The sequence below is a fragment of the Amblyomma maculatum genome, chromosome 9 (assembly GCF_055883805.1).
Source record: "Amblyomma maculatum isolate TAMU_Amacu chromosome 9, ASM5588380v1, whole genome shotgun sequence".
In the NCBI taxonomy this organism is placed as follows: Eukaryota; Metazoa; Arthropoda; class Arachnida; order Ixodida; family Ixodidae; genus Amblyomma; species Amblyomma maculatum.
Window position 1 is genome coordinate 95,422,122 of NC_139352.1, and position 22,311 is coordinate 95,444,432.

Genomic DNA, 22,311 nt, shown 5'->3' on the forward strand with positions numbered 1-22,311 from the left:
AAATGCCTTCTCGTAGTCAATGAATGCTATGTATAGGGGCTGGTTATATCGGTTATACTCCGTTCCAAAGAAAAAAATTCGAATTCCGCGCCAACATTACGTCATTCTGACGTCATGCTCACGTGTGTGTGTGTGTGTGTGTGTGTGTGTGTGTGTGTGTGTGTGTGTGTGTGTGTGTGTGTGTGTGTGTGTGTGTGTGTGTGTGTGTGTGTGTGTGTGTGTGTGTGTGTGTGCGTGTGTGTGCGTGTGTGTGCGTGTGTGTGTGTGTGTGTGTGTGTGTGTGTGTGTGTGTGTGTGTGTGTGTGTGTGTGTGTGTGTGTCTTCCTTACTTTGACGGGCGCACATTTTCAGCTGCTTGATGTTCAGGTTTATTTAATTATTAATTGACTGAGATTTTTATTTTTACTTTTATTTTTTTGATGGTATGGACGTATGGACGTCATGAATGGCAGTGGCCCGTGCCGTCAGATTTTGCGCCTGGCAACTATCATGGCGGCGTCCAGTGAAATGTTTTGTTGGCGATCTGAGAGACGATGTTAAAATCGAATACATTCGCAGTAGTTATACGTACTCTGTGTCATCACCATTAGCTCGATTATTTCCAATGCTATTCAAGAATGGATGTTCTGAAAGCAGAAATCGAGCGAAAGCGCAAAGAGTTGGAAAACAGGCAGCTCGTCGTAAGTGTTTGTCGCACTTTACTGAAAGTCGCTCACATTTAACGCATTCGCGTGCACTTCTTGATATTCCTCTTCCAGTTATGTAAAGGTCAGTGAGCCAACTGTAAATTCGCTCATGTGTGCGTGTACAAACAACTGGGAAGTTGAGCTCCGAATAATGTCCTGTTGTCAACGCACAGTCGTGAATTTTGCAGTGTGCGATCAGCAATCAAGAGGTTTTACTGCGATACACGCTAATTAATTATTACGCGTATTTCATGGGCGTTGCGGCGGCGTTTCTGCGTTGTACTTTCGTGTTATCGTATTGTGCTGCTTTCTTATGTCTTCTCTGGACCCTGCCTCAACAGTTGAAACTTAAGGAGGATGGGAGCGCGAATTACACAAGAGCCGTGCAAGCGCGGAACATGATAACTACAGTGTGGATCCTGGAATGATCAGCGAAGCAATTGAAACTGCAGCACGCACTTGTCGATTTTACAGGGGCCCCAGAGGAAGTACTTCAAGCGAGAGGAGCTCATCAAGCAAACCAACGAAGAGTACGAGCAGAGGCGCAGAGCCAAGCACCAGGACGAGAGCGATGATGAGGTGAGCGCGCTGCCGCGGCATGTCTCTGCAATCCTCACTTAACCTGCAAACTCCTGATGCAGCTACTGGAGCATATCTTATTTTCTCCTATCATGAGTCATATTTGAAAGCAGATAGCTTACTTGAGAACCGACATGGAGGCTGACAAAAATGACCATGTCCGTTCCAACTTCTTAAACTTGTAACTGACTTTCATCATCGCCTGCACATGTCGCTCTACACACACGCAAATTTCAACAATTTTTGAAAAGTTTTGATCGCGTTGCTTTCCGACGCTTACTAATAAATAGCCATAATCTTCAGCTAGACAGTAAAAAAACTGCTTGGACCAAGCATCTTTGAAAAAAGTAAAGAAATTGGGTTCTACATATTGAAACTTAGTAGTGTAATATTTAATGTCCTGCAGTGTTCAGTATTAAAGCCATTGCCTTTCTTGATGCGCACAAATTATATATGGCCTGTTTACATGAACTTTACAGAGTGCAGATCTAGTTGAATATTGCAATACAATTGCAATGAAGAAACTTGGCTATTTAAGGCGTACGTTAGGAAACACTTCACCTGAAATTAAAATTCTGGCCTACAAAACATTTATCTGACCCATTCCAGAGTATGCCCCGATTGCCTGGGATCCACATACACAAACTAATACCACCAAACTTGAGAAAGTGCAAAGAAAATCAGCTAGGTTCATTTCTAACTCTTACAGCTGGCACACATCCCCATCACTCCTAGAAGCTGCAGAACTCGAAAGTCTTGCATTCAGACGTTACCGGGATAAGATGAAATTTTTCTATTTACTCTATAATAATCAGTTGGGAATAGATAAAAGTAGTTTATATATTCTACCAGCTAATCGCCGCTCCACACGCTCATATCATGCCAAAAAAGTTATAGATTATTCGTGCAGGACTAACGCATTTAAAAATTCTATTTTTCCGCGTACTATTTGTGAATGGAATATGTTACCCGCCGACACTATTGATTCCCCAACTATTTCTTCATTCCTCTGCGCACTTGCGCCCAAGCCATAGTTACATGTGCCTCTGCTCGTCAAATGACCTCATCATGTAAATATTCTCCTGTGTTTTTGTTATGATTTATTCTTCAGTCTAGTATCTTGTTTGCTGTTTTTTTTTTTCACCTGAACTGCCCACTCCTGCCAAAGACCTGATAACAAGGCTGGCAGTACCTGTAAAATAAATAAATAAAGAGAAAGAGCAGTTTTGAGAAGGAAAACCATGACTAGTCTTGTACTCTTTTCCTCGGCATTTGTATACTTTTGTCTAAATGTTAACTTGACTCAGCTTGTGTCAAGTTCATGTAAACATAGCAATAGTCTCCTAACATCACTTCCTCACTGCACCTTTTTGCAGGCGACTGCATAATTTTTCAAGTGAATAATTACCCTCACGAACAGCTGCACAACCCTTTGCAGAAGCGCCTAAGACTGCTTTTGTGCGAGCACTTCCATGACCGAGCCTTTAGGCAGATAGTCTGATGTGGCTACTTGCTACATCCAATCCTGTGCCACTTACGGTGCTTTTCCACTCAGCGCATGATGTCCACTAATTCTCTTGCTCTGCAAACACCATCTGCAGTCCTATTTCTCTGTACTCCTTTCACACCCTACTCACTGTGCTGGCTCTGTGGTTAGGATGCTCAGCTGTTGAGCTGGAATATCAGGGTTCAAACCTAGCCACTGCAACCATGATTTGATGGAGACAAAATGCAAAAGGCTTTTGTGTGTGCTGTGCAATCTCAGTGCACACTAAGATCGAGTTATTCCGCAGCTCTCCACTACAACCACTTTTCTCTTTTTCTTCTTTCCCTCCCGCCATCCTGCCCTCTCTCATGGTGTGGATCAGAGGAGAGATAAATATTGCATCTTTCCTTTCCTGTGAACCTAGTTACGTTTGCCCCCTCTGAAATTGCTGCAGTCACTTCCCTCTCCACTTTGGAGAGCCATGGAGATGGCAAGAAGTGAAGAGAGGCTTTGTACCACGACGTCGACTACAACTACAGGTTTTGTTTTAATGGCACAGATATGGGTTTTGCCTTGAGAACAACAAAATACTGCTTCATGTATCAAATATCTGGAAGTATGTTTTAGTCACAACCTAACCAGGGGCACTAACTTAGAATACGTAAGAAACAAAGCATATCAAAAAAAAATATCTGCCTTTTAAATGCCATTTTTCTCCGGCAAACACTGAAGCAGGGCACAGCATTTTGTTTGTTCTATCAGGTGATTCAGGTTTTTATTACATGGTATCCTTCTCATGCATATGTTACAAATACTCTTGAGGCAGTGCGAAATAAATTTCTCGGATTCATACTGTCATCTTACGACATCAAAGCAATGTTAGAGCACACCCGAAATCTTTGCTTCTTGTCATATGTAGAAAGTTTGTCCAGTTGTTTTTCATATGTTATGCCAAAGCGCACAGCTATTACTCTCCTGATATATCTTTCATGCACCTGATTGCTCAGCTTGCTTGGATCACTTATATAAGGTATGCATGATTTTTGGTCACACAGAAAAGTATCCGAAATTGCCACTGGCATTGGTGGTAAATAACTAGAATCATCGGCCTCAAGCATCAGCAGCCATACCGAGTCACCACCTTTTAAAAGAGCTTTACTGACATTTTTGACATAGAAAACATATCACGTAGTGCCGGATGTTATGAATGCCGTTGCATTTTTTTGCTCGTGCCTTTCACTTTGCGCCTTATGTTGTTGTTTTTTCTCTTGTTATGCCAAATTATTTTTGTGCTGGCATGTCCACGCAGTTTTTTTTTATCCTTCTTTTACATTCAGCTGTTATCTCAATTTCGCCAATTGTATTTTTCTACCATTTGTTACTGTGTTGCTGCTTCCTGCAAAACACTTTCCTGCTATGTAATACCCGGTTCTGGACATTTAGAGTAAATAAATAAATAAATAAATCACTGACTTTTTTTGTACTTTGTTATCATAGCAGAGGGACTTTGGATTTGCACTGACAAGTTGCCACTTAAGAACCTTTACAGTCACGTGCGTCTGAGCTGTGCAAGAAGCATAATGTGCTCGTGAACACCACCTAAGGTTTTTATGTGCCAACATGGGCATTTTAAGCTTGTTTCCTTTCAAGATCTGTTGTGTAAACATTATCGTCAGTTTCGAATTTGTAATTCATGTTATTGCAAAAACTTGTTGGTTTACCCACAGCGTTCCGATTGCTCAGTGGCTTCCAGCACAATTTTGTTGCTTGAAAGAATAGCCGTGAAACTCTCTCACTCTGATCCAGAGCTCATGTGCTGCTTTTGTTTTTCATGTTGGTGAGATGCTCATTAAACAAATTTTACTGTTAGTGGGATTCAAATGATATGTCTCTAATTGTTTCATGGTGACTCCTAGCAGAGAGGGCATGAGTGAAGAGTTGGAAGAATTAGAACCAAAGGGCGCCATAGTTAATTTAGTTAAATAGTATCGTTTTATTAAGCAGTCATTCTCGCAGGTGTCCTTCACCATTCATCCCTAGTCAAGTGTAGCTGTAATAAGTCTGTTTAAATTCAGAAAGACAGCATTCCAGTGGTGAAGAGTTCTAGTTGCACCACAGACTTGCTGCTGCTATGTCTTTGCCACTTTTTTTTCTACTGAAAGGAGATAAGCACTGGCTTCTGATTTGGTTCCAGGCAGTCTGTTCCCATACTTCTGTATTCACAGACTAACAGTATTCTTGATTTTGCCCCTCAGTCATCGACATCGCCTTCGGTGGCCAGCCTCCTCAAGAAGAAACAGGAAGACGAGCGTGTGTTGCCCAGAAAAGAGGTATGTATGCGGTCCACTTTCTTCTTCAACAGTTCTAGTGCAGGCTATGCATATTGTCACGAAGACAGGGATTTAGGGGTATCGGCAACAGGGGCAGATACACACAGTCGAGAGAGAGGTTCCCGAGAAACGGTAGCACGAAGACACAAGCTCAAGAGTCCACAAGGGTTAACTAGCCGAAGCGCGCGAGAGTCTCCAACTTCTTTGTCGTTTAAGTGCTACCTCGAACCGTCAGGTGGCATTATTCCCCCCCTCGAAAAAAAAACCGCAAGTTCACAGAAAAAAAACTGCTCCGGATGGCAAATATGACTTTCAGCGGGTAAAATACGACTTCATGCGAAGCACATGCACCAGGTCAGACGAGCACTGACGACTAGAACTCGGTACAGTTCCGTCTGGAATAACCTCGTACGTAACTTCTGAGAGGCGACGCAACACTCTGTAAGGTCCGAAGTAACGATTGAGAAGTTTTTCTGACAGGCCTGGGCGCCGGACAGGTGTCCACACCCAGACTTTGTCACCAGGCTGGAACACGACATAGCGATGGCGGTCGTTATATCGGCGTGCATCTGTTGCTTGCTGTTTTGTAATGTGATTACGGGCGAGTTGGCGAGCTTCCTCAGCGTAGGTGGTGAATTCTTCTGCGTCAGCGGTAAGCAGCTGGTCGTCAGCCGCACATGGCAGCATAGCGTCGAGCATGGTCTGTACATCGCTTCCGTATACTAGGCGAAACGGAGTGAATCGAGTTGTTTCTTGGACGGCCGTGTTATATGCAAATGTGACATAAGGCAATATCTCGTCCCATGTTTTATGCCGGACATCGACATACATGGCGAGCATGTCCGCTATTGTTTTGTTTAGTCGCTCAGTAAGGCCATTAGACTGAGGATGGTAAGCAGTAGTCTTTCGGTGATGTGTCTGGCTTAGTTGGAAAACTTCTTCAAGAAGACGCACTGTAAATGCCTTGCCACGATCAGTAATGACGTATGAAGGGGCGCCATGGCGGAGGACAATCTGCGTCATGAAAAATTGTGCCACTTCGGAGGATGTTGCACGTGGCACTGCCATAGTTTCCGCGTAACGTGTCAGATAATCTGTAGCCACGATAATCCACTTATTGCCAGCTGACGATAGAGGAAAAGGGCCAAGAAAGTCCATACCAATTTGGTCGAATGGTACTAGCGGTGGGGAATAGGCTGCAGGAAACCCGCTGGCTTCAATGGCGGTGTCTTGCGTCGCTGGCACTCGCGGCAACCTCTAACATATCGATGAACGGTGGCGGTAAGTTTGGGCCAGTAGTAGGCCTGGCGCACTCTCGTAAGAGTGCGTGCAAAGCCCAGGTGTCCAGCGGTGGGTTCATCATGACAAGCATGAAGGATTTCATCGCGGAGATCTGCAGGGATGACTAGAAGATAGGCTCGGTCACTGTTGCCGGCGCTTTTCTTGTAGAGGATTCCGTCGCGCGTACAGAAGGATGACAAGTTCTTAGCAAACAGTCGAGATACTGTAGAATCGAAACCCTCCAGATGATCGATCACAGTTTTGAGGTCTGGGTCAGCTCGTTGCCGGGCCTTTAAATCAGAGGAACTGATAATGCCAAGAAAATGGGCGTCTTCATCCGTACTGTCATGGGCCAACTCCACGGGTGATCGAGACAGCGTGTCAGCATCTTCATGTTTGCGTCCGGATTTATAAACGATAGAGTAATCAAACTCCTGCATACGAAGGCTCCACCGTGCAAGACGTCCTGATGGATCTCGAAGACTAGCTAGCCAACACAAAGCATGATGGTCTGTCACAACTTTAAATTTACGGCCGTAGAGGTAAGGTCGGAATTTCATTGTGGCCCAAACGACGGCGAGACACTCCTTTTCAGAAGTTGAATAGTTTGATTCTGCCCGAGAAAGGGTGCGGCTGGCATAAGCGATCACTTTTTCCTCGCCTTGCTGGTGCTGGACCAGAACAGCACCCAGACCGACATTGCTGGCGTTGGTGTGAATTTCGGTGGCAGCGTCCTCATCGAAGTGTGCAAGAACGGGAGGGTTGTGCAGCCGTTGGCGCAGCTCGGTGAATGCCTCCTGCTGCTCGGAAGACCAGACATACGGGACGTCATCACGTGTCAGGCGCGTCAAAGGTTCTGCAATCTTGGCAAAATCGGCAATGAAACGGCGATAGTACGCGCACAGGCCCAAGAAACGTCGGACTGCTTTCTTCGTGGTAGGGATGGGAAAATTGGCTACAGCGGCTGTTTTATCAGGGTCAGGCCGGACACCGTCAGCGCTAACCACATGACCGAGAAATTTTAGCTGCTGATATCCAAAGTGACATTTTTCCGGTTTGAGTGTCAAATCGGCCGAGCGAAGAGCGTCCAATACCGTTCGCAGCCGCTTAAGATGTTGGTCAAACGTTTCTGAAAACACGATGACGTCGTCCAAATAAACCAAACAGGTTTGCCATTTAAGACCAGCAAGTACGGTGTCCATCATTCTCTGGAACGTCGCTGGCGCTGAACACAGACCGAAAGGCAATACTTTAAATTCATATAAGCCATTGGGTGTCACAAAGGCAGTCTTTTCCCGATCGCGCTCATCCACTTCTATCTGCCAATAACCACTTTTTAAATCAATGGAGGAAAAGAACTTGGCGCTGCGAAGTCGATCGAGTGAATCGTCGATACGGGGCAACGGATATACATCTTTTTTTGTGACGTCATTCAGTTTCCTGTAATCAGCGCAAAAACGCAGCGTGCCATCCTTTTTCTTAACCAACACGACAGGCGACGACCACGGACTTTTAGACGGCTGAATAACATCATCGTTAAGCATTTCCTGGACTTGTGTCCGAATTGCCTCACATTCTTTGGCCGAAATACGGTACGGCTGCTTTCGAATAGGTCGGGCATCGTCAGACGTTATGATGTGATGCTTGGCGATAGAAGTTTGCCGGACTTTCGATGATGAGGCAAAGCACGGGGCGTACTCCAGCAGTAAGGCACGCAGGGCGCGTTGTTGACAGAAAGAAAGGTCACTGCTAACATCGATGCGGTCTAGAACACTGGGAGTATCGATAACGTCAAACGCAAAACATTCAGAAACTTCATTTACCAGTTCGCCGAAAGCGATGGCAGTAGAGCGATAGAGGTGGCGAAATTCATTCGTGAAGTTCGTGACGAGAAGCTCAGAGTGACCATTGCTGAGAATAATTAAGCTTCGAGCTGCACAGATGCCATGAGAAAATAAAAGAGAACGGTTGCTTTCAGCTATTATCGGCCCGTCACGAAGCCCGTCGCACACAACACTCACAAACACGCTGGATCGGGGAGGCACTGAAACACACTCGGCTGAAACCCGTAGGGCGCACGTACGTTGGCCATCGGTGGGGCTGGCAGCCGCTTTCTCCGTTGAGAACGAGACCGTTCGCTGTCGGAGATCGATGATGGCGCCATATTCCCGCAGGAAATCCACACCGAGAATCAAATCACGAGAACATTCCCGGAGAACGACGCAGCTGACAACGAACGTTGAAGTACGAATCTGGATTCTAGCCGTGCACTGTCCAATAGGAGTAATTACATGCCCCCCAGCCGTGCGTATTTGTGTGCTACACCATGGTGTCATAACCTTCCTAAGGGTCGCTGCCAGTTTCCCACTCAAAATCGAAAAGTCTGCTCCGGTATCTACTAAAGCGCTGACATTATGACCATCGATGCGCACAGGGATGTCCAGCGATAGCCGGTCTCGTGAACCAAATGCTGTCGTTTCTGCTCCAAAATCCATATCTGTTCTCATTGGGGGGACTTTTTTGTGCTGACATTTAGCGGCCCCGCCCCCGGAGGTCGCTCTACTCAGTTTTCCCGGTGGGGGCTTGGCGAGCGACCAGGCGGTGCTCGCGGGAAGTTGCCAGTTGTTGAAGCGGTTTGCCGACGTGGGGATGGAGACCTGGATTGTCGGCGCGCCATCCGGAGGCTCTCTTGTGCGAGGTTGTCTCCAATGTCACGAGGTAGTTGTCCGAACGTGCGTCTAGGTGCGTTGGTGTAAAAACCCTCCGGTCCGAGTTCCCGATAAGGGCACCACCGGAAAATGTGACCAGGTTCCCCACAGTGGTAGCAAAGGCGGCGGCTCCGAGGTGCCTGCCAGATGTCCGTTCGTCGAAAGTTTGATCGCGGTGGCCGCACGTACCGCGTAGGCTGCTGTACAGGATTGTATTGCATTGGCTCCTGGACGGGCATGCACTGGGTTGGTGGTAACGTAGACAACGGAACTTGGACGGGAACTGGGCGTCGGAGAATGTCAGCGTAAGTCGGACGAGAATAATCAGGAACAGGGGTACTTTGAGCTTCAGCAACATGTAGAGATGGCTGCGTGACTTGCTGAATCTCTTCGCGGATCATATGTGCGAGAGAATCACCCCTGGGTTGGAACATGCCACAAACCTTCTGCAGTTCCTCGCGTACAATCGCACGAATAAGATCTCGGAGCTGTTCAGTATTTCTTACAGCAGCTGTAAGAGGCTCGGCAGCAGTCGTGGCGAGGATTGGGCTGTCGTAGACCGCCGAGCGGCGCTGGTGTAGGATCTTTTCCATGGTGACCGCCTCTGTTAAAAATGAGGTAACTGTAGTTGGTGGGCTACGTACAAGACCAGCAAAAAGCTGTTCTTTAACCCCATGCATGAGGTGGCGCAGCTTTCTCTCTTCAGACATGTTGGGATCCGCACGTCGAAATAGTTTCGTCATGTCCTCAACATACATCATGACGGACTCGTTTGGCATCTGTTCTCGAGATTGTAGAGCACGTTCTGCTCGTTCGCGCTTATCAAGGCTGATATACGCCTCTACGATAAGACGGCGGAACTGAGGCCATGATGTTATTGTGCCTTCTCGGTTCTCATACCGTGTCAAAGCATGGTCTTCCAGGCAGAAAATGGCGTTCCGTAGCTTTAAGCTGTCCCACTGATTAAAGGATGCGACTCGTTCGAACTGAGTTAGCCAATCCTCAACGTCTTCATGCGCAGTGCCATGGAACGATTTCGGCACTCGGGGGTTTTGAACGTAAACAGGAGTACCTTGCATGACTGTCGTAGTGCTTTGCGTGGCTGGCCGGAGGCTCGTTGTTGAAGTGGACTCCAAGGGCCCGTGTTCGGGAGGAAGGCCCAGGTTCCTCCGGCTGACGCGATGAACTGGCGTGTCCACAGGCAAAAGCTCAGTGTCGTTGGTTCGCGGAGGGGTGTGCGACATTGAGAGGACAATTACCCAGCGGCTCCACCAAAACTGTCACGAAGACAGGGATTTAGGGGTATCGGCAACAGGGGCAGATACACACAGTCGAGAGAGAGGTTCCCGAGAAACGGTAGCACGAAGACACAAGCTCAAGAGTCCACAAGGGTTAACTAGCCGAAGCGCGCGAGAGTCTCCAACTTCTTTGTCGTTTAAGCGCTACCTCGAACCGTCAGGTGGCAATATTTATTGTGTAGTGTTTTAATAAGAGGACAAATTAGCTTTTCCTCACTTAGTCGCGGTTGACAGTCCAAACTGCCAACCCCACCCCGTGACCGTGCCCGCTGCCGTGCGCATGCCGACCACTGCGGGCCATGCTCTTGGAACAAAGGAACAACAGGCATTTACTGCTGTAATAACACAACACCAGCCAGCAGCAAAAAACATTACGGGCGAATGTTCGCCCACACTTGGACAGGGGCTATATCCAGGGACAGACGAGATAAGCGGGCAGGACAAGTTCTCGTGAGCCTCGCCTTGCTGGGAACACGCGAGATATCTTCGCTCGCGCTGAGTACCTGATGCCGAAGCCCTGGGTGGTGCTTGTAAAGCCACGACACTTGATGCCATCTCTCGATAGTTAATGCTAACTACCAATGCCGCCACCATCTCGTGATAGCTAGAGTAACTACCACGGGGAAAGCCGACTTTAAAAAAAATAATGGGAGATCATTCCCCACAATTGTGAGATAATAACTTGCAGCGACATTCTACATTCAGCAGAGGCCAGAAACTCATATTGCTAGGTGGGCCACATGAAAAACATTTCACCCTCATGGGACAAGGAGCCAAAAATAAGCAAAAATGAGGATAGGTAAAAAAAAAAAAAGATGCCTCTGATAAGAAACTAATAACAGTAAACATCTATAAATTAAATAAATATAAAACAAGAGCATCTCATTGCCAGGCCACAATCTTCCATTCCTTGTGGAAAGTATAAGTGACACCCGATGTATTCAGGATGGCTCAGAGGCAGTTACCTAAAAGATGCAACAGTTAATATCAACTTCAGTTATGCTCAGAAGAAAAAAAAAAAAGATAAGTTAGGGGATGGATATAATAGTGAGGGCATATTTTCCAGTATCTCGCTCTTGACGGCAGCTAACATCCGTCTGAAGTTCACATATATTAAAGGGGTCAGAGTCTATTCTTGATGCTTGCCATGGGAATACCAAAATGTTCCCAGCAGCGCTAAACAACTCCTGTGCCTTTTTTATTGTGTCCGTATCTTAGTGCTTTTCTGGCTAACTCCTTAATCTGTTGTGACGATGCCGTAAAACCTTGGTGCAGGTGATCAGGCGCCTTCGAGACCGTTCAGAGCCTATACTACTCTTTGGGGAGACAGAAACGGAAGCCTTTCATCGCCTTCGACGCCTGGAGATCCTGGAGCCAGAAGTTGATCGAGGTTTTCGAAATGACTTCCAGGTGTGTAAAAGAAGCACCTTTTCATTGATAAAATTCGGGCTAGATGCATCCTCATTCAGTCAGAGCATAGAGTAGCTTTTATTTACCAAGCATTTTCTCGTTTGTGCCTCACTTGAAGGGAATCGTAAGGTAGGTAGTGTTGAGTCTAATTCACTTTCAGCATTCAGTTCCTGTCGCATTTGAACTGATGTGTTCCATCAAACCAGCAAGTTAATGAAGAGAGAACCTTTTCACGTTTTTCTTTATGTTTTGTCTGGCTGGGAAAACATATGCTAAATTGGGACCCACTTACAAGTAAAGCAAGCAATCTGCACTTTCCCATGTACATGTTGAGTCGCTAGCTCCAAATGGCTACGACCAGCAAGTACACCAAAGTCTCAGCGGCACTGTTCAAAACAATAATGGTGGCACGTGCAGACATCTAGCGTCGGTGCTTTTACTGTCTGCTGAACAGAAGAGAGAGAGAGAAATATAGCGTGTATAATGTCACTAATGCTGTATGCTTCTCCAGCCAATGAATTCTGATAGTACAAATTAGACATCAATTTTTAAGCAATTAGCATTACTTAGCTCATGCATAGCATGGACAGCACATTAAGCACATTTAAGCACATTAGGTGCTTAAAAATTTCCACCATGCTTTTTGAATAACAAAATACTCTCAAATTCTGCTAATAATGGCTAGCTGTATTGAAATCATTGTTACAGTAGAACAATGTTACAGTCATTTTAACTTCAATATATTGTAGTGGCGATTATTTTGTAACAGTTTGCTATAAGCACTTTTAGTTTTGTAACAGTTTGCTATAAGCACTTTTAGTTCGATTAGCCCACACATTATGGAGTGGAATTTCTGATTGGCCCTGCTCATATTATACTGCCGTCATTCAGCCATGTCTTATGTCTGCTGTTTTTCAAATGGGCCTCTGAAGAGCTGCCAGTTGCCAGATCATGTGTGCCATCATTTTCTGCTGCTGTCTACGGGCTGCATACTTTGATCCTGCAGGCACAAGGCATGCACCAGTGCACGCAATTCTGCCACCCTTTGGGATTGAAATCAGTCAGTGAAAGTAATTTGAGCGCACGAAAAGAAAATGCCTGAGTTCGCCTATTACGGCGTATTTTACGTTTGCAGGAAGCAATGGAGAAGGTGGACCAAATCTACCTGGACGAGATCCTCAAGTCGCAGGGCAAGACAGAAGATGGCAAGTCAGTGCACGACGTCAAGGTCGAGGTTGAAGGCACCACGCTTGAGGACATCCAGGTATGCTGCCCTGTTTGGTGCCCTAGCCCTCTGTAGTATCTAGCACAGTTTCTCTTTTTTTGTATTGTAAACAGTGTGTGGTAGTTGCATATAAGTTATATATGGGTTAGGTCTGTTCATTTGCGTGCCATTTGAAACACTGTCTTTCCTGTGTGGTCAGTATGTTTCTGCCTCCTCCTGTTCTAGACACTGACTTTAACCAACCAGTGCTCCCTCTTTGCATTCAAGGAGAGCTGAAAAGTTTTTTGTGTGTGCGTGCGTGCGTGTGTGTGTATGTGTGTGGGGGAGGGGGGGGGGGGTTCTACAGCGCTTGTTGACTACATCTTCTCAACATAGTTTTTACAGCCTTATTGGCATCGTATAGCGGTGGACAAATCAAGATTAAGGATTGTATCAAAGCATTATTGGCTCATTCCTCAGTTTTGCACCTTTGAAGTCATTTCAATGTGGAGAGGGTGCAAATCCCCCTCCACATTCAGGCAATGAATGGGGCTTGCAAGGTTGTGGCAAGAGGGAGGAGGAGGCTATGGCAGAAGGAGTGGAAGAATGTGCAACCGAAAAGTGGCAGTCGTAGACTCATAGGGGAGGGTGGCTACTGTGGAAGGTTATTAAGAGGGTGGAGGAGTGGCCAACAGGAAGGCGGTCGCCACAAGAACAACTTGAACGGTGGCCACACACTAACCAATGTGTCTAAACAAACATATTAACTGTCACTGCTGTGAAGTAATTTTTGGAAAGACGTGTACTTCAGGGTTGCCCTGTAGTCCTTTGTTCACCTTCCGACTTTGCAAAGGAAAAAAGAAATTCCTGTAAAAAACTCTTTGCTGTCTTACCGCAGCTAATGCTCAACCATTCGCATTACTTAACCGTCCTGTGGTATTTCTGCATGCTTTACAACCGTCCCCCTATTTTTAAGCGTTTTCAGCGCAGTAGGCATGTTGCATCCTGTACAGTTGGTTCCTTTAGGTGCAGCTTTTGATGATGCTGCCAACACCTTTGAGTTGAATGGCTTCTTGCAAAATGTTGTGACATGGTATAAATACCTTGCTTTTAAAATCTTTGCTACTCTGGATGTTCAGTTAAGTTGTACTGTGACTTTCCTGCATGTCGCCAGGTAATCCACATCGTCTAGCAGTGTACTGAGCATACTACATCTTCTTTTCTCTCTCTCTGTCCCTCTTTTCATTCTTGCAGACTATAGCACAGGAACTCGGTGAACGCAGAAACAAGGGCAAGGATGCCGACATGATCCTCACAGCACTAAAGGTGAGATGGCAGCAGACCTGCTCTCAGACCTTTTAAGGACGCACTCTAGCTCTCGGGATTCCCATTTCAGCTTCGTATCAGAAGGTCACCTGAAAGTTCTCTGTCCATACCAAGCTGGCATTGGTGGAGCTCTTGTACGACCGTGCTCATTGTGAGTTGCAACATGCTGGCAACAGCTTTAATGAGACTGACGCATTTGTAAGCATTGCAGAAAGCTCTTTTTCAGTTATTCACTAATAGGTGCATAACTCTGCACCAACACAGTGCTCACACTGTTTTATGACGGAAGCTCTGACATGATGGCTATTGTTGCAGGTTATACTGAGCGCAGCTGTACTTTGCCTTGGAACATGGTTGATTCTTATGAGTGGTTTGTACTTCTGATGAAACTTTGTGGGGCCTTGATTTTCTTTTTTTTCCAGCTTTGTGGAAATCTTGCTGCTTGTACTCAGTTGCAGTATGGCGGAACTATACAACCCCTTGCGAGAAAAGTGGGTGGGGCCAAGCATAGGGGGGTAGAATATGCAAAAATTGTCCCACATCTTGCTTTTTTCAGGTGCACCAGGCTAGTTGGTTCATAGTGCTTGCACCAGCTTATAACCACAAAACTGCACCTTTCAGTATGGTGCTTCTTGCTTCATCTACATCTTTTTTACTGGGGAAGCCTGTGATTCTGTATTTTGCTGAACATTGCAGCTTCTTCATAGAATGCATTCAACGGAGTGCTTGAAACCTATTTGCAACAGTTTTACTCTCAACTATTTTCATCAAGGGTTCAGGAGCAGTACCCGGTAGACTGTTTTTGTCATGTATTTTTTTTTTTTTTAAACTCTTGTGGCCTCTTTTGTGAGAGGAATTTTAGCTTAGCAAAAGCAGTTTTCATCCGCCTGCAACTAATCCTGCATTTTCAGCCTAACAAAGACATCAAGCACTTTGGGAGCACGTTTATAAGCTGCTCTGTGAAAGACATGGCTGTATTCAAAGATAGGGTTAATATAGGCTGTTCTGCAGACTGCTCTTCTGTATTAAGAAGACCTTATTGATATGATTGATACAACTGGCATCTCGCCCCATGTTAGCTTGACAATGATAATTCCAGATGGTGATGAGCTGCAGTTCCTTGATCTAAGCATCAGATTTGAAGAGGTTCGTGTTTGCTGGTTGTATCAGCCGAGGATAAAAAATGAAAATTATTAATTATCCATCTGCGCATTCCAAACACTTGAAGAGAGGAATCGCCATGAATGCCGTCCATGCTGCTCTCAACAAATCATGCCAGCATTATTTCGCCAAAAGCATGGTGTTGTAAATAATTTACCTAGACGATGCAAGGTTTCCTAAAGAAACTTCAACATCAGTGGCTGGAAAGCTGCTAAAGGAAACAAGAATCGGAGGGCAGCAAAACTGTGATGAACCAGATCGACAAACTTTCCTCATAACAGTGCCTTATGTGCACAATTTGTGGCACCATCTAAAGAAGGTATGAACAAGTGCGGAGCTAGTTTGCTTCTGCCATCTTTTGAACGGTGCAGCAAAGCAGGCAAGTTGCACTACAAAACATGCAGTTCAGTTCGTGTTATGCAAAATTCGGGGTCATATACAATGTCCCGCTCGCATTCGGCAAATCATACACTGGGCAGTCAGGCTGACGCCTAGACGAGCAGCTGAGAGAGTAAAGTCAATTTCGGCTGATGGTCATTTGGTGGATAACTGCAGAGGATGTCCTAGTGAACCTTGCAAACCTATGTTTTAGGGTATGCATGTACTAGCCACAATGAGGATGCAATAATAATAATAATAATAATTGGGTCACAGGAAGGGAAAGGCGCAGTATCTGTCACACTTGCTATGTGAACACCTGAATCGCACTGTAAGGGAAGGGGTGAAGGTGGGAGTGAAAGTAGAGAGAGAGAAAGCGGAGCCGTAGTAGAGGGCTACGGAGTAATTGCGACCACCTGGGGATCTTTAACGTGCGCTGACATCGCACAGCACACGGACGCCACTTCGTTTCGCCTGCATCAAAACGCAGCCGCCGCGGTCGGGTTCGAACCTGGGAACTCCGGTCAGTAGTCGGGCGTCTTACCACTGCACCACCCCGGCAGAGCAGGATGCAATTAGAGTGAGAAATGTTCGGAGCAATGGGCATAAAGAAAGAAGGAACTAATTGTTTCAGCGCACCTTCCATGGTGTTATTAGCTGCTGTGCATGTATGAATGATCATGACACGATGACCAAGACTGTGATTATACCTTGTCAATTTAAAGACAATCAGGAGACCTGCATCTGTCCTATGCATATGTGGTCCTTGTCATTTCTGTTTTTTTTTTGTTTTTTTTTGTGCACTGATAAGTACAGTCATAGGATCACTGAAATAAAGGATCAGTAATGTGTGTGCCGTTGCTATGATTGGCCAAGCTGTTTCGCGACATCGTCAAAGCATGTGATGTCATTAGCCATTTCCATAGCAACCTACACCTAGTGGTTGCCATAACAACCACCAGGACCCTAGCACCCCCATCTGAAGCTTACAGCCTTAAAAAATCAGGAGCATGCATCTGGCAGGTTGTTGGCAAGTAACAAGGCCGGACACTGATCAGTCAGCGGGTTGTGTGATGTGACGAGAGTGAATGACATGATGAAGTTGGAATGAGCCACCAGCTCGGACAGCTCCTTGGATATAGAAGGGTGAGACGAGAATCGAACACCGTCAAACATTGTGTACCGTTGCTCTGATTGGTTAAGCTGTTCCATGCCATCATAACCATGTAGCCTCGCGTGAGTCATTCAAAAGCCAGTATAGCTTAGTCTGTGACTGACCTTGACATGACCTTTGAGGTAACCTTTGACCTTGACCTAACCATGAGCCAAAGCAATACTTTACAGCACGTTGCCGTTGGTGTAACTGGGTTAAGCCTTTCCTGATTTTATTTTTTAGGCATTAGGCAGTGCAAAAGACTGCTCATCTGTTCCTTACCCCCTGCCCCCGTATTGCTGCTACAGTTCATCCTGCAGATGTGGGGTGAGCGGCTGAATGCTCGGCCTGAGGCGGACAAGATGTCCATGCGGGGCAAGCTGGCATCGGCCACGTATGGCCAGACCCAGTCGTACCTGCGGCCTCTGTTCAAGCGCCTGCGCAAGAACACCATCCCCGAGGACATCCTTGAACACCTGGTGCGCATCGTCAAGAACATGCTGCTCCGTGAGTATGTCAAGGTACGTCACATTTCCTCCATCCCTCTATGTCCTGGCATCGTTACTGGTATGCAGCTTCTATGAAAAGTTACCTTTATGAGAACATCACTTTGATGTTATTAGACAGTGAAACTACTTTGCATAGGTACAACTCTTCGAGTTGGTCTGCCCATGGCTATTCTGACCCAGTGAAAATAGACGTGGATATGCAATGTGGTACTAGTGTCCATAGAACTGCATCTTTTCTGTTCTTGCCCTGCATTTTTGCTCATAGCTCCATCCTTGCCTATTTTCAACACAGTCTGAATAGAGTGGAACCCCTTTCATGCATTTTTCACTGGACCGCAAAAAACAAAAAACAAAAGTGAGTAAGGCTGCTGCAGCATGTTGCCACATATGATAGAGCTCCATAAATCTTTGTCTGACCTATTTTGTGTTGCATTCTCTTCGTTATAAGCAATAAGGTGGTGTTATAAAGTTGCAAAGATGTGGTTTATTCATACATCTTCAAAATAATCTCCCTGCACAATGCTCCTACCACTGCTTGAAAGTGTCCTCAAAGTCTTACTTTTCCAAGCACCTACCAAAATTCGTGCTGACTCTCCTCGGTGATGTCAGGACAATAACCTTTAATCTGAATCTTCATCTTTTGGAAGAGTGAGGCCCACAGGAGCTAAATCAGGTGTGTAAGGTGGGTGTGGAAGTGAGATGTTACTTTGGCCAATGAACTCATGTGCAAGGAGAGCTCATTTATAGGGTGCATTGTCATAGTGGATCATCCAGTTCTTTGTGCACCATAGATTTGCTCACTTTTTTCGGAAGGTGCTCCCTCAGATCCCTTAAAACCAGGCGTTAAGCACTAGATGGCTTGGTTCTGGGACACGATCTCGCAAATGTCAAAAACGACAATGAGAGCATACCCTTTATCGAGCTGCAGATTGGTTTATTTTCAGTCATGAGGATCGTAGGTTCATCTACTGTTAAGACTTGCTTCGTCTCAAGGTCATACACATAAATTCAGTATCATTGCCAATGGTCATTCCCAATGTGGAGAACTAATCACCACTGGCCTGCTGACGGAGTTGACAGATTTGGACGCAATGTTCCTTCTGCTCCTAGTTCAGCTGGCAGGATACAAAACATGGACTCTGTATGACTCATCAACATTAGCAGCAGTGTTGAGGGTTCTTCAGTGATGATCCTCATGCACAAGCTGCGAAATGGCTTCAACATACCTCTTCCTGATCAATGTGTTCCAGTGATGTCCCTCTGCTGCTTGAACCGCAAGAGATGCCTCTCTAAACACATTGCAGGACTCATTGCTGCATTGCCGTAAACTTGCTGAATCATGCCAGCAATCGCACTAGCAGATTTCCCGATTTCATGCAGAAATTCATGTTGTCTTTGGGACAAAATTTCATACGTAGTAATGCACGTGGCCAGAATAGAAATAGTTGCACAATTCACAATGTATGCAGGATGATGTCTCTGGCCACACTTGACTTACGAAGGTTGGTGCTTCCCATGGTTAAGTCTGCAGCCTTGCTTGTTCCGCTCTCTTTTGGCATCTGACCAAACTCGTCTCGAAATATGTAGTATTCTGATACCACCTTATAAGCAGTGAAGCTACCAAGTTTTTTATTTTGAGGTGACTGGACTGAACAGTAACAAAAGTTGCTTTCTCTTCAGCCATGGTTAAGTATGCAGATGCACGTGTTTCCTCCCTGTGGTATTGACTGTTGGCTAATGATGGTGGTGGCTTTTGCAGGCCAACGATGCGTACCTGCAGATGGCCATTGGCAACGCTCCCTGGCCCATTGGAGTCACCATGGTGGGCATTCACGCCCGAACGGGTCGCGAGAAGATCTTCTCCCAGAACATTGCTCGTATCCTTGGCCTGGTAAATCATTTGCTACAAGTGCTGGCGGTATTGGGAGGTGCGAGTGAAAAATTTATGAAAACACTTGTACAGTCCGCAACAAAACCGACAAGCACAGAAGGTACATTCATGCTCATCTCCTTATAGATAACTGAATGTGTTTACACCTGCGTGCCGATGCTTGCTACAGCCTGTATCATGCGACACTGGCACTGCACGGGCAACACTTAATGAGTATCCAAGGATATGGTCATGGCTTGCACTTTCATATCAACCGTAGTAGCACAGAACAGTGTTTGGAACATCTGAAATTCTGCACAGTGCACTGTGTCCAGGGAATTTCTCAGATTCGTATCTTTTGATTGAAAATCACAGTGAGCGTGATTGTGTCACTGAAATTCTGCTGTTATTTCCTGTGGCTATTGCTGAATAGTGCATACTTAATTCAGCACCCCAGTGTGTGTTTTCTACATGGCCGTATTGTTTGATCTAAGCTTGCAAGTCCTGCACTTCATCATACTTGGTTAATGCTTGTTCCTGCTTTCCCCTACAACTGCTAAATAGTTTGGAACTAAATTTCTTTTTGTAGCGAAAACTACACTGCATTAAAGCCGCCGGAGTGGCACCGTGGCAGACAAAGAAAACGAAGAAAAAAGGAGAAGCAAAAGAAGAAGGAAAAAAAAAGAAGGAAGACAGATAACTCTGTAGTTGGTATAGGTGAACGACAACAGCGAGTTGCTTCCTAGCAACTCATTCGAACATGACGGCGCTGTGCCCCGGAGTTCGACGTAGAGACGATGTCATATCAGTAGAAATCTTCTACACCCGAATGAGAATGGTCAACGATGAGAGGCAAGGGGTGCTCACACATAAAGCGACTACCCTGTGGCATAAATAAAGCTGAAACCATAAACTACTATGCGCAAGATCCATGTTGTTACTTTGAAGTCGAATCTGAGCGTAGCCATGCAGATTGCTTTCGCATAACTCCAGGTTTAACCACAAGCTAAACTACAGCCAATTTGTTTTCACTTGTTTTCGGCAGGCAAGCAATGGCTATGATGTAAAAGGTCAGTGTAGGTCACATGAAGCAAGAAGAAAATGCGATATGATTGCAGCTTTGTCATTTTAGTAACACTAAAGTAAGCCTACTTAAGGACTGGTATCACATTTAACCTAGAAGCAGCAATTCTGTTTGTTTTTTTCGTGCCTTGCACGAAAACTGACCTGTGGCACTGCCATCGTTCAGTGGCTGAAATTAAAACAAAGTACAGCAAAAATTATAAATTATTCAGCAGTCGTAGGAGACTCCCATGTCGTGATCCCTGTATGGCAATGTTTTATGCAAAGAAGAAAAGGTGCAGTTAACGTTTGTTGCCTATACTGTTGGAATTTTAAAAGCTAATGGGTTTTTGATGATTTCAATTTCTGAGTAAATGGTTGTCCTTCCCTAACCAACGCCTCAGATGTGCTGAATGATGAAACACAACGGAAGTTTATTCAGGTAAGTGCAATCTTTTTTTTTTTTTTTTTATGTTTTGGGGATGTCCTTCAGCTATTTGTAAATGTGAACACTTTTCATTGAAGTTGCGCTAGATCGCAATAAAGGTTATAAAAGCCTTCTTGTCTATTTAGTCATACATGGCATCTGTGGAATCCTGGCCCTTACATATCTGTTTCCAGCTCACATGTGTTCATGCCATTGCAGCTTGATGGCTTTTTTGAGAGCCCTGCAATTTATTGAGCACTCTTCCTTTTCGCTAGTAAGGGGTAATCAAAGCATAGGTATTCTGCTTGAAAAAAGCATGGACAGAATTTAACCATGTCAACAGTGCAGGAGGCAAGGTCATAGCAGCCATCACTGCGTGTGGAAAGAAAAGCCAAGCCTAGCCAAAGCCAGATTAGTTTGCAATTCCATATGCCCTTGTTTGTGACCAATGGAACATTGTTGTGGCTTCCCCACTTCTGAAAGTGTGCCCCTGTTCTAGCTATGTTTTGATACCTCTCCTTTCAGGTGTTCCATCAGGTCGAATAATGGTCACTAGCACCTTCATAGTTCAGTGATAGGGTTGTGACATTGTCTCTCTCTCTGCTGGTGCAGGCTCTCAAGCGGCTGATGACCCAGAGCCAGCGGCTCTTCCCTACAGATCCGTCACGCTCTGTCGAGTACAATGCGTGAGCAAGGTTGCATCAGGGATCCCCAAGTGAAGACAGTGCTGCTGTCTGTCTGTGTGTGGGAATCAGAAGCTTGCTCTTTTAAATGCGACGAACCTGACTGCCACAAATGCCGCAGGCCAACGTTGGGTGGCAACTGTGCTATGGTGTATATGTACTCCATTGTGACCATTTCATCATGGAAACCATGTGCAAGAAGCAAGACTCGCAAGCGCACATAGTTCAGTCTCCGCGACTGTGCAGCAATTTTACAGGCCAAATAAAATAAAGGGTCTGCTGTTGAGAAGACAGGCCTCAAGCCACCTCTCGCAAAGAGTGATGTTTCTCTTCTCTGCATTGCTACCAATGTGCCAATTTCGGCTCTCCGAGATAACTTAAGAATTTTTTAGTCTTGCAAATAAGAAGTGTGCTATAAAACTTCGAGATTTTTTCCCAAGCTTGCTGGTGGTAAATTATTGGCTTAAATGTTGCAAACAAGTTTCCTAGCTTACATCAATCATTCCTCCGGAACCTGTTCCTCCCACCTATGCACTGTTGAATGGAGCTCACCATAACAGTGTTTTTCAACCCAAAACCACCGCTGCCAACTCTAGCTGACTGCGTAGCAAAGCTAATCATTTTTTGTCTGTCTCATGACACTGCTAGGTTCAAAGTTCTTACACGAGAGAGGTAGTAGCTGTAGTTGGCAGTTGCTAGAAGCACTGAGCACCAAACAAAATGTGCGCAGTGCTTTCTCTGGCAGGCAGGATGCTGTGGT

At 45.5% G+C, this 22,311-nt stretch overlaps 1 protein-coding gene across 1 annotated transcript; it reads left to right on the plus strand.

The window, feature by feature from the left end:
- The first annotated feature begins 470 nt into the window (after positions 1-470).
- On the plus strand, positions 471-21,867 carry Prp18 (pre-mRNA processing factor 18). Its single transcript, XM_084579334.1, has 10 exons — positions 471-680; positions 1,161-1,265; positions 5,007-5,081; positions 11,644-11,778; positions 12,914-13,042; positions 14,237-14,308; positions 17,309-17,521; positions 19,269-19,386; positions 20,846-20,883; positions 21,481-21,867. Exons 1-10 carry the CDS (start codon positions 618-620, stop codon positions 21,556-21,558), a joined length of 1,026 nt encoding a protein of 341 aa, XP_084435460.1. The 5' UTR covers positions 471-617; the 3' UTR covers positions 21,559-21,867.
- The last annotated feature ends 444 nt before the right edge of the window (positions 21,868-22,311 follow it).

Excerpts from the sequence above, each read along its gene's own strand:
- Prp18 (XM_084579334.1), top strand. The coding sequence starts at position 618 with ATGGATGTTCTGAAAGCAGAAATCGAGCGAAAGCGCAAAGAGTTGGAA. Across the intron at positions 681-1,160 it reads TGGAAAACAGGCAGCTCGTC|GGGCCCCAGAGGAAGTACTT; the intron begins GTAAGTGTTTGT and ends TCGATTTTACAG. Across the intron at positions 20,884-21,480 it reads CACAACGGAAGTTTATTCAG|GCTCTCAAGCGGCTGATGAC; the intron begins GTAAGTGCAATC and ends CTGCTGGTGCAG.